Genomic DNA, 18,186 nt, shown 5'->3' with positions numbered 1-18,186 from the left:
CATACCAGCTCACCAACAGGAGAAGAAGAAGAAGATACCAGCTCACCAACAGGAGAAGAAGAAGAACATACCAGTTCACCAACAGGAGAAGAAGAAGAACATACCAGCTCACCAACAGGAGAAGAAGAAGAACATACCAGCTCACCAACAGGAGAAGAAGAAGAAGATACCAGCTCACCAACAGGAGAAGAAGAAGAACATACCAGCTCACCAACAGGAGAAGAAGAAGAAGATACCAGCTCACCACAGGTGAAGAAGAACATACCAGCTCACCAACAGGAGAAGAAGAAGAAGATACCAGCTCACCAACAGGAGAAGAAGAAGAAGATACCAGCTCACCACAGGTGAAGAAGAACATACCAGCTCACCAACAGGAGAAGAAGAAGAAGATACCAGCTCACCAACAGGAGAAGAAGAAGAACATACCAGCTCACCAACAGGAGAAGAAGAAGAAGATACCAGCTCACCACAGGTGAAGAAGAACATACCAGCTCACCAACAGGAGAAGAAGAAGAAGATACCAGCTCACCACAGGTGAAGAAGAACATACCAGCTCACCAACAGGAGAAGAAGAAGAACATACCAGCTCACCAACAGGTGGAGAAGAAGAAGAACATACCAGCTCACCAACAGGAGAAGAAGAAGAACATACCAGCTCACCAACAGGAGAAGAAGAAGAACATACCAGCTCACCAACAGGAGAAGAAGAAGAACATACCAGCTCACCAACAGGAGAAGAAGAAGAACATACCAGCTCACCAACAGGTGAAGAAGAGCATACCAGCTCACCAACAGGAGAAGAAGAACATACCAGCTCACCAACAGGTGAAGAAGAACATACCAGCTCACCAACAGGAGAAGAAGAAGAACATACCAGCTCACCAACAGGAGAAGAAGAAGAAGATACCAGCTCACCAACAGGAGAAGAAGAAGAACATACCAGCTCACCAACAGGAGAAGAAGAAGAAGATACCAGCTCACCACAGGTGAAGAAGAACATACCAGCTCACCAACAGGAGAAGAAGAAGAAGATACCAGCTCACCACAGGTGAAGAAGAACATACCAGCTCACCAACAGGAGAAGAAGAAGAACATACCAGCTCACCAACAGGTGGAGAAGAAGAAGAACATACCAGCTCACCAACAGGAGAAGAAGAAGAACATACCAGCTCACCAACAGGAGAAGAAGAAGAACATACCAGCTCACCAACAGGAGAAGAAGAAGAACATACCAGCTCACCAACAGGAGAAGAAGAAGAACATACCAGCTCACCAACAGGTGAAGAAGAGCATACCAGCTCACCAACAGGAGAAGAAGAACATACCAGCTCACCAACAGGTGAAGAAGAACATACCAGCTCACCAACAGGAGAAGAAGAAGAACATACCAGCTCACCAACAGGAGAAGAAGAAGAAGATACCAGCTCACCAACAGGAGAAGAAGAAGAACATACCAGCTCACCAACAGGAGAAGAAGAAGAACATACCAGCTCACCAACAGGAGAAGAAGAAGAACATACCAGCTCACCAACAGGAGCAGAAGAAGAACATACCAGCTCACCAACAGGAGAAGAAGAACATACCAGCTCACCAACAGGAGAAGAAGAAGATACCAGCTCACCAACAGGAGAAGAAGAAGAACATACCAGCTCACCAACAGGAGAAGAAGAAGAAGATACCAGCTCACCAACAGGAGAAGAAGAAGAACATACCAGGTCACCAACAGGAGAAGAAGAAGAACATACCAGCTCACCAACAGGAGAAGAAGAAGAACATACCAGCTCACCAACAGGAGAAGAAGAAGAAGATACCAGCTCACCACAGGTGAAGAAGAACATACCAGCTCACCAACAGGAGAAGAAGAAGAACATACCAGCTCACCAACAGGAGAAGAAGAAGAACATACCAGCTCACCAACAGGAGAAGAAGAAGAAGATACCAGCTCACCACAGGTGAAGAAGAACATACCAGCTCACCAACAGGAGAAGAAGAACATACCAGCTCACCAACAGGAGAAGAAGAAGAACATACCAGCTCACCAACAGGAGAAGAAGAAGAACATACCAGCTCACCAACAGGAGAAGAAGAACATACCAGCTCACCAACAGGAGAAGAAGAAGAACATACCAGCTCACCAACAGGAGAAGAAGAAGAACATACCAGCTCACCAACAGGAGAAGAAGAAGAACATACCAGCTCACCAACAGGAGAAGAAGAAGAACATACCAGCTCACCAACAGGAGAAGGAGAAGAAGATACCAGCTCACCAACAGGAGAAGAAGAAGAACATACCAGCTCACCAACAGGAGAAGAAGAAGAACATACCAGCTCACCAACAGGAGAAGAAGAAGAACATACCAGCTCACCAACAGGAGAAGAAGAAGATACCAGCTCACCAACAGGAGAAAAAGAAGAGGTAAGGTTGCAAGGTTGCACAAGCAAACTGCTTTACAGCATTATAGCACTGATCCCCTGGCTAAAGTCAACCTCTATCCCCCTCATCTCAGAAGGTCAGCTCACCTTTGGTTACAAGAAGAAGAAGACACCACACACAGTCCATTCATGGTGTAGCCTATAGTTCATGTCAGATCCACTGTGTTGTCTGTTTTGTTTGTAGGCAGAGCTGTGAACACTGTGAGATGATCGACTGACAGATCCCTGAACAACACAGGCCCTGACCTCCTCCTTTACCTCCTCTCTCATTTGCTCTCACTCTCCCTCTCATATCTCTCCCTGGTGTGTTTAGGTGAGCACAGAATGTACATTCAGAGACACATACTGTAAGTACATTTCAGAGATGTCTCCTGAAATATTGATGACAATCCCCCCCCCCCCCCCCCACACACACATATACAAACAAACAAACACACACACGCACACGCACACACACACAAAAACACACACACACCACCCATTGTTAGTAACACTTTAAAGGTTGGTAATTGAATAATTAACCATTAGTATAATTTAATTGATGTTTCAACCAAATGTATGCATGGCCTTCATCAAAATGTTACTAAACACTTCGCAAATGCAAACACATTATTAATTCATGCACTGAGAAGATATGAGAGGGGAAAAACTGCTGGGGTGATGCGAATGTTGATGCATTAATTTTCCTGCTTTTCTAGCAGGGACAGCGCCTAATCCTATACCGTGAAGGTTTGGTAGTGAATGATTTTGGGGGTTGCACTTCGCTTGCATCCCTTACTCCTCATCCTCCCTAGCTACCCCTCTACTCTACTCGGGTGAAAGAGCTTGGGGCACGAGAACACTCACACCCTTTCACGCACGGACATTTTCAGAGTTGATGACTGACATTTACAACGACCTAAAAGACCGATGAACATTACCACCGCAATTAACACTGGAAATCTCGGAGACAGCGGGTGCTAGTGCGTGTGGAATAATTCGGTTTCTCTAAAAAATGAACGGATAAGTTTTCAATTTATAACCAGAGCTCGTGTGGCGTCGTTAAAAGCTACACCTCGAAATATATTTGTGTTTTGAAAAGACAACTCCTGGAAATATTAATAAGGAACGTCGAGAGAAGATAAGAAAAAAAACATCAAATAAGTGTGACTGTGTGAGAGACAGAGCATCACAAAAGGAGGGCAGTAGCGCGCAGCGCGGGACGTATGTGTTGATGATGATGATGTGATGCGAAGAATGAAAGACATGTCCTAGATCTGCTCTCCCTGCAATATGTCCTGAGTTGGTCTGTGACTGAAGCCTCCTGCCTCAGTACATTGCGTCTATTTTGGGGTGTATTTCATTATTTGCATTACTGTACCTGAATAAGAAACACAGATAGAGGAAAAAAACAATCCGGACAGTGTCGCCCTGTCACCGTGCGTATAATGGAGACTCGTTTTTTTATGACCGTGTGGTGAAATAATAGCCGACCTATGTAGCCGTTAATTCTATTGGCGATCTATTCTTTTTTTCAATGGATGATTGTGTCAGGGTTCTTAGTTCGTTCTGTCAATAACGCATCGGTAATAACTCATGCCATGTCCCATTACCCGATAGCCCTTCTGGTCTAGAGGTAGCTTTTATACTGCTTCATAGGCATACTTCCTTAATACTGCTATATGAGTGATGGCAATGCCAGTAGTAGAATGTGACAGTAGCAGTGGTGTAGCACATCTACGGAACAGTAGCAGTAACAGCACCAGCGTTCGCGACAAAACCTCCAGGGCACCGGAGCGCAATGGTTATGTGAAAACACGTTTCATCCAGCCACTGCCCGACAGTCGAGATCGAGCTGGTGATTGCTCATATGGGTCGTGCATGGTGAGGCTCGTATTCAAGATATGGAGTTCCCAAAGACTCCGGCGTGTAGTATGTGTGGGCTCACTGTCTGTTTTTCTCGCTCTGCTGGTTAAATTAGCCGACTGGAGGACTGAGCTCAGTAGCAGTGGTAACAGTAACAGCAGGCTGCACTCCAGCTCTCCTGTTCATTTCGTGTCAGGCTACGCAGGGGAGTTGTTGCTAACTCTCTGGCATCTGATCTCGCCTGTATTTACCCTCGTATGTGCCTTCTTTTGGGTGGGTTTGTATTTGATCCGCTGCGGAGTGCTTATCCAAACCGCCCTTTTCCTCCTCACTCTTTGCCACCTGGGAGAGACAGCGGCGTGGGCTCTCGTGCACGGCGGGACTTGGACGGATGAACAACAGCCGTTTTCCTTCAGCACGTCAGCGGCCGCGGTCGTGCTCGCCTGCCTGGCAACCGGCACACTCATGGTAGCGCGGCTCAAGCACGGCATCTCGGTCATAGTGTTCGTAAGCGTCGTTCGGACTATCTCGCTCATCTCGCTGCACAAAGTCCGGGCCACTTGGAGACCTTACGTGGCGTACCTGGTGGGAGTGTTGGGCATCCTACTGGCGAGGTATGCTGATAGTCTACTTCCGAACCAAGGGATACCCAGGGAGGGCTGTACCCCCTCTGTGACTGGGGCGAGGGAAGGGGACGAGACCCCTGTGTTTAAAAGGCGAAGGAGGTCCAGTTCTGTGATCTCCACAGACATGGCACACAGTCAGTCCAACAGCAAGTCACACAGGAGGACCTCGCTGCCATGCATTCAGAGGGACCAGGTAAGGAGCTCTTTTCTTCTGTCTGACTTAATATACTGTACGGGAGTCCCGTTGGACTTGGCGGACTGTATGGCTGGTTTGTCTGTGGCTCATTTTGGGCTCTTCCTCAGGCGTTGGTTGGATTAGAGCTGTCTCTAAACGTGTATTCAAGATAATGGAATAATAATAACAACAACAAAAACATTATAATAGAAACAATATGATGTAGCCTATTATTATTATTATTATTATTATTGTTGAATAGCATTAGTTTATTGCAAAGTGTTGCTGAGTCTATCATTAATTATCGCTGTATTATATTTATGCCTGAATGACAGGCCTACTATTGACATTATCAGCAACGAGGAGCGTAATCGTAAGCAATATAGTGATAATAATAGTAATACTATTTTTATTAATATAAAATAATACATCATACTGTTATTAATATTTAGTAATTTTTCTATTGAAATTATACTTTGAAAAGATCAGTGCTTCTTCTTTGCTTGTTAATAGTCACTTTGATGATACATTTTATGGTTTATTTTTGTTTTGTTTTTCCCGGTGCGTTTTGATTACGTTTGCTTTGAGATAGATATCTGGACTGCTATTATTCTGAAGAGAGCTTGCTAGTCATATTCCTCCATCACAACATTCAATAATAACAGAACTCTTAACAGAGGATACAATCTTCTCTTTGATCTCTCAAGTGTTTGCTGTTGTGTAATTTAACTTTGCCATATCCCCGTAGTACAGTCTATTTTGAACATTCTGATTGATGTTCTACAGAGTGCTTCATCTGAGATTATACTCCAATAATGGTCTGAATTTGAAATCGAAGTTTTTTACATATATTTTCACTCATAAATTGGTACATTTCTATGTAATTTCCTCAGTTTTTATTTTCCAGTGTGATTTTTCCTCCGATATTTGTTTCAGTGACATGAAGCTATTGAATGATCTAAGTACAATAGAATATATCATGATTAACTTGGAGTTCTCTCTCTCTTTCTTTCTCTCTCTTTCTCTCTAGCTCTGAGTAGTCTATCAAATGTGCAATTCTATTTTAGTTTTAATGGAAGTAGCTATAGGTAAGATGTGGATGTTGTTGGTTCATCTCATCACTAAATATGTCCTGATGGCACCTTATAATTAATTTAAGACAAAACCATGAATCATTTACAGACGTATTGTATTGTTAATGAAACCACTATCATCCACTTCGACTTAATATCAACATTGAGGTGTTTCATGTATTCTTAGGGGATGGGCATTTGAAATTCTATCAGTATTCGAATATAATATCAGTGTACTTTTTCGGATTTCGGGATAGTCGAAGTACATGTGTTGTATTATTAAAATAATGTTGTTGTTTTTGTTGTCGAAACTTAACTTCAATGGAGACTTGCTCTTGCGACTCCAGAGAGAACCGGTGCACTGCGCTCTGCTGGTTTCATCAGAAGGGTTTGTGGAGGGGTGGTAAGAGAGCAGAGGCCGATGTCTGTTACGGTCTATGTGCCAAACCGTCTCCCGCTAATTAGACAAACTTGTTGTTGCCATAGGTTATCGATCATACCATCTGGTAGTGCCTGACTTAATAATAATAATAATTGATTGGATTTAAATAGCGCTTTTCTACCAACTGACGTACTGAACGTTTTACATAGTAGGTGGAAACTGACCTCATCCACCCCCAATGTGTAGCATCCACCTGGATGATTCACAGCGACCACTTTGCATCAACTCGTTGTAAAGAAGCTAGCGTGCTACAGTAGCAAGGCTAATTGAGGCTGTTTTGCTGCGCTCCCCGTCCAATGTCTACAACAACTCCATTCATATGAAACAACTGCCTAACTGTTGGTTGATGCTTGTAGCCTACTCCTGCTTATTTAGCCAATTTAATTCCGCAATTTCAACTCCATTTTGCATTGGTTAAAAATCAGTGGCGGTCAGTGCGGTTTAAGGACGATTACATTTTTTCAGAAGCATGGCCTTATTTCTATTAGCGCATATCGGGTGACTGTCATTCATATTCCAATCACACAGTTCATTGTATCATCGATAGGTTTAGCCTATTACATTACATGAATGATTCTCAAATTTTCCCTAAACCCGTCATGAAGTTGCTACAGTACAACCTATAGCCTATGAATGAAAGTTTACAATGTGCAGTGCATTCAGAAAGTATTCAGACATTTGGACTTTTTCAACATTTTGTTTTTACATTACAGCCTTATTCTAAAATGGATTAAATTGTATTTTCCCCTCATCAATCGACACACAATACCCCATAATGACATCACAATACCCCATAATGACATCACAATACCCCATAATGACATCCCAATACCCCATAATGACAAAACAAAAAACGGTTTTTAGATATTTTTGCTAATTTATAAAAAAATATATATATTGAAATATCAATTTTCCGTAAGTATTAAGACCCTTTACTCAGTACTTTGTTGAAGCACTTTTGCCAGAGATTACAGCCTCAAGTCTTCTTGGGTATGACGCTACAAGCTTGGCACACCTGTATTTGGGGAGTTTCTCCCAATATTATCAGCAGATCCTCTCAAGCTCTGTCAGGTTGGATGGGGAGCATTGCTGCACAGCTATTTTCAGATCTCTCCAGAGATGTTAGATCGGGTTCAAGTCCGGGCTCTGGCTGGGCCAATCAAGGACATTCAGAGGCCTGTCCCTAAGCCACTCCTGCATTGACTTGGCTGTGGGCTTAGGGTTGTTGTCCTGTTGGAAGGTGAACCTTCGCCCCAGTCTGAGGTCCTGAGCACTCTGGAGCAGGTTTTCATCAAGGATATCTCTGTTCTGTTCTCCGTTCATCTTTCCCTCAATCCGGACTAGCCTCCCAGTCCCTGCCACTGAAAACATCCCCACAGCATGATGCTGCCACCACCATGCTTCACCGTAGGAATGGTGCCAGGTTTCCTCCAGAAGTGACGCTTGACATTCAGGCCAAAGAGTTCGATCTTGGTTTCATCAGACTAGAGAATCTTGTTTCTCATGGTCTGAGAGTCCTTTAGGTGCCTTTTGGCAAACTCCAAGTGGGCTGTCATGGGCCTTTTACTGAGGAGCGGCTTCCAGCTGGCCACTACCATAAAGCTCTGATTGCTGAGTGCTGCAGAGATGTTTGTTCTTCTGGAAGGTTCTCCCATCTCCACAGAGGAACTCTGGAGCTCTGTCAGAGTGACCATCGGGTTCTTGGTCATCTCCCTGACCAAGGCCCTTCTCCCCCGGGCCAGGTCTACGAAGAGTGTTGGTGGTTCTAAACTTCTTCCAGTTAAGAATGAAGGAGGCCACTGTGCTCTTGGGGACCTTCAATGCTGCAGATCTGTGTCACGACACAATCGTGTCTCTGAGCTCTACGAACAATTCCTTCGACCTCATGGCTTGGTTATTGCTCTGACATGCTGTGGGACCTTATATAGACAGGTATGTGCCTTTTCAAATCATGTCCAATCAATTGAATTTACCACAGGTGGACTCCAATCAAGTTGTAGACACATCTCAAGGATGGAAACAGGATGCACCTGAGCTCAATTTCGAGTCTCATAGCAAAGGGTCTGAATAATTATTTAAATAAGGTATTTCTGTTTTAGTTTTTTTTTTTATCAATTTGCTAAAATTTCTAAAACCTGTTTTCATTTTGTCCTTATAGGGTATTGTGTGTAGATTGATGAGTAAAATCAAACATTGTAATACATTTTAGAACAAGGCTGTAATGTAACAAAATGTGGAAAAAGTCAAGGGGTCTGAATATTTTCCGAATGCACTGTAGATGCACACTCTTGCTTGCATCTTGCTGATATAGGGTGTAATCATTAGTCCGTGTAAGAAAACATTTTTTAACAAGCTACAAGTGTGAAACGCATTTCGGCTACCAGTGCATCTTTTTTTATGGGGCACATTTATAAAAACTGTCATAAAACTGTTGTTTTATTAAGATGTGGAATGTAGTGGCCTAACCTTGTAGGCAATGCCGCATAGATCATTACATTTAATTCTAGTCAAAGGCTTGAGAAAAAACACCTGTCTGACGCGCACGCACACACACACACACACACACACACACACACACACACACACACACACACGCGCGGGTTAGAGGGGGTTCTACTTTTGGTATTCCCTTTGTACTGCACTAAATCCAGGACCCATGGCACCCTATTCCCTATGTAGTGCACTAAATCCAGGACCCATGGCACCCTATTCCCTATGTAGTGCACTAAATCCAGGACCCATGGCACCCTATTCCCTATGTAGTGCACTAAATCCAGGACCCATGGCACCCTATTCCCTATGTAGTGCACTAAATCCAGGACCCATGGCACCCCATTCCCTATGTAGTGCACTAATAACCAGGACCCATGGCACCCCATTCCCTATGTAGTGCACTAATAACCAGGGCCCATGGCACCCCATTCCCTATGTAGTGCACTAATTACTAGGGCCCATGGCACCCTATTCCCTATGTATAGTAGTGCACTAATTACCAGGGCCCATGGCACCCTATTCCCTATGTATAGTAGTGCACTAATTACCAGGGCCCATGGCACTATATTCCCTATATAGGTTCCCCTTGTCAAAATTAGTGCACTGTTATAAGAAGTAGGGTGCCATGTCAGATGCACTCATTTTCGTATCAAAGAGTGTCATCGTGACCTGGGTCAGGAGCAGTTAAGAGGGACAAGGTTAGGGACATGTCAGGCTGCTGTGGCGGTATAGGCCATGTATGGCCAGTCAGCCACTTGAAATACAGGCTAACCTCTCCTCTCCAGGTGGGTTGGCTACAGATGGAGAGTTTGGTTGGTTCTGCTTTGCGGTCCCAGTGAGTCGACCCATTTCTTTTCTCCTTCTCCTGAGCAGAGCTGTGTCGCTAATAGGGTATAATTTATATAATTTGAGCTATTATTACCTTTTAATTACAATATTATGACATTATTATTACCTAATCATCGCCTTACAGTATTATCACCTTAATATCACCATATTATTACATTATCATCACCTTATTATTACTTTATTATTACCTTACAATATTATGACATTATTATTACCTAATCATTGCCTTACAGTATTATCACCTTACTATCACCTTATTATCACATTATTATCACCATATTATCACCATATTATTACATTATCATCACCTTTTTATCACCTTATTATCACCTTATTATCACCGTATTATCACCATATTATCACCATATTATCACCTTATTATTACCATATTATTACCTTATTATTACCATATTATCACCTTATTATCACCATATTATCACCTTATTATTACCATATTATCACCTTATTATTACCATATTATCACCTTATTATTACCATATTATTACCTTATTATTACCATATTATTACCTTATTATTACATTATCGTCACCTTATTGTCACCTTATTGTGAACACATTATCTTCTACAAGAATGTGCTTATTGCTTACGATAAGTGAATTAAAATGATCTTGCTACGTTATGAAAAGATGTGCCCATTTGATCTGCTTGACTGGTTGGGTACAATACGAGTGTTTTCGTGTGTCTCATCTTTTAAAATGGAAACAGCCAGACATTTCCAGAATATTCCTCCTAGAGGAATGTGGCCAGCGAGGGGATGTTTTGTTTTTGTATGATGAGCGACGAGGCAGAAAATGGATTTGGACGGGTCTGAATTATGTTGTAGGCCTACACTGACAGGATTATATACAAACTAAGATCTGCTTGTAGGAAGGTTGGATGACTAATTCAGTCATTTAACGTCCAGTGTTTTCTGAAAGGAAGACGTTAAATAACTGTCAAAGAGAAAGCAAGCGTTCACATACATACTGTATAAAGATTTAGAACTTGTTATTTGGTATGTATGAACTTTTACTATAATCTTATAAATAGACTTCTAATATGTACTGTTTCACAAAATGTCCTCTCTTCCGGTGCTAGTTGTCGCGTGCGGAAGGTTTTTGCTAAATAATACAGGTAACTTTGAGGTTTCGTCTTCCTCCGTTCCACTCAGTGATTCCTCACCGTCAGCTAAGGAAGGTAATGGAGAGGAGAAGATTATGGAGAAGATTATGAGAGTCAATCACGACCAAATCCTCCGACCACCTGAAGAAGCTTTTTCCCTCCGCGCCGTAGCCCTCACCAAACTGGCCACCTGGTGGTCCACGTTGATCTTCCCACTCATAGACTTTGGACTTTGCTCTGTTCGTCCACGGACTATGCAGCCTACACTATTCATCAATAAACTATAGACCCTACACTATTCATCAATAAACTATAGACCCTACACTATACCATCAATAAACTATAGACCCTTCACTATTCATCAATAAACTATAGACCCTACACTATTCATCAATAAACTATAGACCCTACACTATTCATCAATAAACTATAGACCCTACACTATTCATCAATAGACTATAGACCCTACACTATTCATCAATAGACTATAGACCCTACACTATTCATCAATAAACTATAGACCCTACACTATTCATCAATAAACTATAGACCTACACTATTCATCAATAAACTATAGACCCTACACTATTCATTCATAGACTGCACATTGCTCTTTGCACTGCCTTTGTGCTGCCACAGATTGACTCTCACATATTGTATTTCCCCCATTGACTCGCACATATATACGCTACAAGGCCAAAAGTATGTGACACTCCTTCAACTTAGTGGATTCGGCTATTTCAGCCACAGTCATTGCTGAGAGGTGTGTAAAAATTAAGCACACAGCCATGCAATCTCCATAGACAAACATTGCCAGTAGAATGGCTGGTACCGAAGAGCTCACTGACTTTCAACGTGGCACCGTCACAGGATGACACCTTTCCAACAAGACATTTTTGTCAAATGTCTTGCCTGCTAAAGCTGCCCCAGTCAACTGTATGTGCTGCTATTATTAATTAAAAGCTTATAAGAGCAGCAACGGCTCAGTCGTGAAGTGGTAGGTCACACAAGCTCACAGAATGGTACTGCCGAGTTCTGAAGCGTACAGTGTGTAAAAATCGTCTGACCTCGGATGCAACACTCCCTGTTCGCCAGGAGCTTCATGAAATTGGTTTCCATGGCCGAGCAGCCGCAGACAAGGCTAAGATCACCATGCGCAATGCCAAGCGTCGGCTGGAGTGGTGTTAGGCTCGCCACGATTGGACTCTGGAGTAGTGGAAACGCATTCTCTGGAGTGATGACTCATGCTTCACCATCTGGTTGTCCGAGGGACAAATCTGGCTTTGACGGATGCCAGAAGAACTCTACCTGCCCATGTGCAGAGTGCCAACTGTAAAGTTTGGTGGAGGAGGATTAATGGTTTGGGTCTGTTTTTCATGGTTTTCGGCTAAGTCCCTTTGTTCCAGTTAAGGGAAATCTTAACACTACAGCATACAATGACATTCTAGACAATTCTGTGATGCCAATTTTGTGGCAACAGTTTGGGAAGGCCCTTTCATGTTTCAGCATGACAATGACCCTGTGCTACAGCGATGTCCATCCAGAAATGGTTTGTCGAGATTGGTGTGGAAGAATTTGACTGGCCTGCACAGAGCCCTGACCTCAACCCCATCTAACACCTTTGGGATGAATTGAAACACCGACTGTGAGCCAGGCCTAATCGCTCAACATCAGTCCTCGACCTCACTCATGCTCTTGTGGCTGAATGGAAGCAAGTCCGTGTAACGGATGTGAAACTGCTAGCTAGTTAGCGGTGGTTGTGGTAACGGATTTGAAACTGCTAGCTAGTTAGCGGTGCTGGTGGTAACGGATGTGAAACGGCTAGCTTAGTTAGCGGTGGTGAGCGCTAAATAGTGTTTCAATCGGTGACGTCACTTGCTCAGTGACCTTGAAGTAGTGGTTCCCCTTGCTCTGCAAGGGCCGCGGCTTTTGTGGAGCGATGGGTAATGATGCTTCGTGGGTGACTGTTGTTGATGTGTGCAGAGGGTCCCTAGTTCGCACCCGGGTATGGGCGAGGGGACGGTGTAAAGTTATACTGTTACATCCGCGCAGCAATGTTCCAACATCTAGTGGGAAGCCTTCCCAGAAGAGTGGAGGCTGTTATAGCAGCAAAGGCAGGACCAACTCCATATTAATGTCTATGATTTTTGAATGAAATGTTTAGACGATCAGGTGTCCACATACTTTTTGTAATGTAGTGTATTTCCCCCAGTACACATCATCCTGTTAAAATGTGTATCTTAATTGTTTCTCTAAGCTTCAGTTCTCATAGTGTACATGCTGTATGTGGATTGTGTACATTTTGGGTTTATATATTTTGTCCATATTTTTTGTCTGTCTTTATTAACTCTGTAGCTGTCGCAGCACTATTCCACTGAGTCAAATTCCTGTACATGCAACAGTGTTCTCTGGAAGCTGCAGGCATGCAGTAGCCCCACAGACCGCTGTGCAGCTCCTCCTGGACTGGCAGGCGGACATATCAGCCCACAGAGAGAAGCACGGGATTGAACTTGATTCAACTTTCTAGAGCAGTTGTCACAAACCGGTCGATGATGATCGACTGGTCGATGTCCAAGGCATTCCCAGTCAATCGTTAAACATTTCTGGTAAAAACCCCAACAATAAAGCTTTGTGTTCCCATTTTGATTTTTTTTTTCCATCTTGGGCTGTTGTTGGTAGGTGCACCCGATTCAGCTGCCCTGCGCGCCGGGAAGGGGAACTGTTGCCATTTCTAACCATATCATGTGTCCGAAGGTACAAACTCGGCCTTGTTCATGTTTAAGTTCTTACTCCGCACTGTCAACACTTTGTATTCAACACTTTTATAAGCCATAAAATGCGACTTCTCCCTATTTCCACTCATCGCTACAACAAGCACTGCAGCAGTATTGAATTAGTAGGAAAGTGTATAGCCTTGCATAGTTGTTATTATTTTCGGGTTTGGGTCTTTTTTAATTTTGAGGAATATTTCACTTTCTCTGTTCACAGTAGTAACAACATGAATTTGAACACAGTAGTAACAACATGATTTTGAACACAGTAGTAACAACATGAATTTGAACACAGTAGTAACAACATAATTTTGAACACAGTAGTAACAACATGAATTTGAACACAGTAGTAACAACATGATTGTGAACACAGTAGTAACAACATGAATTTGAACACAGTAGTAACAACATGATTTTAACATCAGAAACAATGCAATGTAACTGGAGTTTCACCATCATTTGGAAGATGGTGTCCCTTTTTGGGGAGGGAGAGGGGAGGGAGAGGAGAGGGAGAAGAAAGGGAGAGGAGAGGGAGAAGAGAGGGAGAGGAGGAGAGAGAAGAGAGGGAGAGGGGAGGGAGAGGAGAGGAGAGGGAGAAGAGAGGGAGAGGGGAGGGAGAGGAGGAAGGAGAAGAGAGGGAGAGGAGAGGAGAGGGAGAAGAGAGGGAGAGGGGAGGGAGAGGAGGAGGGAGAAGAGAGGGAGAGGGGATGGGAGAGGAGGAGGGAGAAGAGAGGGAGAGGAGAGGAGAGGGAGAAGGGAGGGAGGGAGTGGAGTGGGGGAGGGGAGGAGAGGAGAGGGAGAGGAGAGGAGAGGGAAGGTATATGAGAGGGATAGGGGAGGGAGAGGTGAGGGAGAGGGGAGGGAGGGAGAGGGGAGGGAGAGGTGAGGGAGAGGGGAGGGAGGGATAGGGGAGGGAGAAGTGAATGAGAGGGAGGGAGAGGGGAGAGGTGAGGGAGAGGGGAGGGAGAGGGGAGGGATAGGGGAGGGAGAGGTGAGGGAGAGGTGAGGGAGAGGGGAGGGAGAGGGAGTGGAGAGGGGAGGGATAGGGGAGGGAGAGGTGAGGGAGAGGAGAGGGAGAGGAGAGGAGAGGGAGAGGTGAGGGAGAGGGAGTGGAGAGGGATAGGGGAGGGAGAGGTGAGGGAGAGGAGAGGGAGGGAGAGGGAGTCAGTCTGCTGCTCTCTCCCTCTGTTGAGACTGACCATCAGATGCAGGCACCATCACCCCAGTAAAATAAAGATAATAAGCAAATTATTTAAATGCACGCTCACTCAGCTGTGCTTCACAATTAATACAACAATGGATCTATTACCGGTATAACCATATAGCCTACCTCAAATTTTGAAAAAATATATTTTTTTAAATGGCCCGAACAACAAGACTTTGGCAGGGCAATTCAAGCAAAGCCAATATGCAGTGATAATGTATTGGGCCTATAGCCTACTGCACAAACCTACAGCACTGTTAATGTTGCATAGGATTAGGCATTTTAAGTCATGTTAAAAAAAAATGTACTACCCCATCTGTTGTAGATCTCGGCCTGTATTTTGACTCAAAGGGGATCTTGACTCAGAAAAGGTTTCTGACCACTGTTCTAAAGTTTTCTCTGTTAACACTACCAATATTTCCCTTTGTTGAGGCAATTGTGATCAAATTAACCCAAAACTAGCCACTTTCAATGCAACACACTGTACCGAAACAAAACAGACAATGCAAGAGATTTTGTTGTAGGCAGAACACATCGAAGTAGGATTCTGTTGCATTGACACTCACTACTCAGCCGCCTGTGTGGCATAACCAATCAGAGCTGGAGTAGGCCTATATGCAAATAGACTACTGCCATATATGGATCTGTGCCATTTACTTTGAACTGCACTGTGTTTACAGCTGTGGTCAGGAGTAGATGCTCTTGTTTTGAGATCAAAGCGAAAGCTGCATGTAGCCATGTGTGCACATTTTGTTCATATTCTTTGCTAGTAAGTTAGTTAAGGTGGGGGGGGGGGGGGGGTTCGGGGTGAATAATTATGCACTCTCAAGTCATCAGTTTTTTTGTCTTATTTCTTGTTTGTTTCACCCCAAAAATATTTTGCATCTCCCAAGTGGTAGGCATGTTGTGTAAATCAAATGATACAAACCCTCCAAAAATCTATTTTAATTCCTGGTTGTAAGGCAACAAAATAGGGAAAATGCCAAAGGGGGGTGAATACTTTCGCAAGCCACTGTACCACCACACAATGGCTGCTACTGTAGGCTGAATGATAGAACAGCTATTTCCATGTTAAAATGTTAAGGCATATTCTCCATTGTTATTGATGGTGAGCCCCTATGGTAGACCTGCATTATGATCAAATAGCCACAGTAGCCTTCATTGGCCACTGTTAAAACTGTAACTTAAAGGGGGTACAACCTCAGTGTTCACGCTGGACGTTGCACATCATTTTCACAATGTTCAAGTTTGCGCTCAGCAGACCTGAAATTTGCTCAGTGCTGAAAAAAAATTTGAGGGAACATTGCAAGCAAATTTTTTATTTATTTTTATTTTACCTTTATTTAACCAGGCAAGTCAGTTAAGAACAAATTCTTATTTTCAATGACGGCCTAGGAACAGTGGGTTAACTGCCTGTTCAGGGGCAGAACGACAGATTTGTACCTTGTCAGCTCGGGGGTTTGAACTCGCAACCTTCCGGTTACTAGTCCAACGCTCTAACCACTAGGCTACCCTGCCGCCCCAGATGCCGCCCCAAATGCATTTCTGATTCGGACAAGATTTCTTTGACACATATAGTAAGTAGTATTATGCCGCAGGCACGCCAGGACATCAAATGTAATACGGTTTTCTCTAGTGGTGATGTTGTACTTTAAAGGTGCATTAAGCAGAAATCACTCCGTCATTTCCTGGTTGCTAAAATTCGAATAGTTTGCCTAATTTCAGTTTATGTGACAAAACAAGCAAGTATAGAGTAGAGAATCATTGTACCATCTAAACCGCTGTGAAATATATTTTACATAACCAAAAAATATTGTATTTTCAGCTGTTTGAAGCTGGTGTACAAAACCGAACGTAAAAGACGCAGCAACAAAACGTAACCTTTGACCCCTCCAAACGACGCATACACTAGCCTCGTGAAGTGCATTTCTGTCCGACAAAACACATTCTTAGTTCTGTTGAAAAGTTAAAAACTGTTGAATTCAGATGAAGGTGTCAGAAACAATGTGACTCCATACAATGTGTTTAGGGCTGATAGGAAAGGTAACGGTGGTGGTGTTTTTATGGATGGTTACAATGTGTTTAGGGCTGGTAGGAAAGGCAACGGTGTTGGTGTTTCTATGGATGGTTACAATGTGTTTAGGGCTGGTAGGAAAGGTAACGGTGGTGGTGTTTCTATGGATGGTTACAATGTGTTTAGGGCTGGTAGGAAAGGTAACGGTGCTGGTGTTTTTATGGATGGTTACAATGTGTTTAGGGCTGATAGGAAAGGTAACGGTGGTGGTGTTTCTATGGATGGTTACAATATGTTTAGGGCTGGTAGTAAAGGCAACGGTTGTGGTATTTGTATGGATGGTTACAATGTGTTCAGGGCTGGCAGGAAAGGCAACGGTGGTGGTGTTTGTATGGATGGTTACAATGTGTTTAGGGCTGGTAGGAAAGGCAACTGTTGTGGTATTTGTATGGATGCTTACAATGTGTTTAGGGCTGTTAGGAAAGGCAACGGCGGTGGTGTTTGTATGGATGGTTACAATGTGTTTATGGCTGGTAGGAAAAGCAAAGGTTGTGGTATTGCTATTTACACAAATAATCGTCTTTCTGTGTCTCTGTTGAAGGCTACCGACAGTCCTAAACTATATGAATTGCTGACTTTAAAACTTCAGTTGGGTTCACACTCAAAAATAACAGTTATAGGAATCCATCATCCACCCTTCGCAAATAAGTGTGTACTAAACAAACTCACTGGGTTTAATTGCCATTTTTACTACCCCAGAGGTGTCGATCGCTGGAGATTTTAATCTTGCAGGATGCTGACTGTTTAAATTATTTTTGTTACTCATCTAAATTTGACCCAGCTGATTAAAAAAAAAAACAAGTCCAAACTTAAATGACCCTATGAAATCACATTTAAAAATTCTCTAGAGAAATATGCTGGGAGTGGCTTATTGCTTTGGGTATGTCACGTTCTGACCTTTATTTCCTTTGTTTTGTCATTATTTAGTAGAGTCAGGACGTGAGTTGGGGTGGGCAGTCTATGTTTGTTTTTCTATGATTTGGGTATTTCTATGTTTCGGCCTAGTATGGTTCTCAATCAGAGGCAGGTGTCATTAGTTGTCTCTGATTGAGAATCATACTTAGGTAGCCTGGGTTTCA

General features: G+C 43.2%; 1 protein-coding gene across 2 annotated transcripts in view; it reads left to right on the top strand.

Annotated features, from left to right (window-relative positions):
• The first annotated feature begins 3,176 nt into the window (after positions 1-3,176).
• LOC110502509 (cGMP-inhibited 3',5'-cyclic phosphodiesterase 3A) overlaps positions 3,177-18,186 on the top strand; it is a 219,865-nt gene continuing 204,855 nt past the window's right edge. The window contains exon 1 of one of the 2 annotated variants that reach the window (XM_036960080.2): positions 3,177-5,097. In XM_036960080.2, the coding sequence (XP_036815975.2) occupies positions 4,102-5,097 (996 nt within the window). In that variant the 5' untranslated portion in view covers positions 3,177-4,101. The remainder of the gene's footprint in view (positions 5,098-18,186) is intronic. The other variant, XM_090213263.1, reaches the window with a different exon arrangement.

Source organism: Oncorhynchus mykiss, chromosome 2, assembly GCF_057628025.1.
Source record: "Oncorhynchus mykiss isolate SJ-2025 chromosome 2, ASM5762802v1, whole genome shotgun sequence".
NCBI lineage: Eukaryota > Metazoa > Chordata > Actinopteri > Salmoniformes > Salmonidae > Oncorhynchus > Oncorhynchus mykiss.
This window is presented reverse-complemented; position numbering and strand designations above follow the sequence as displayed.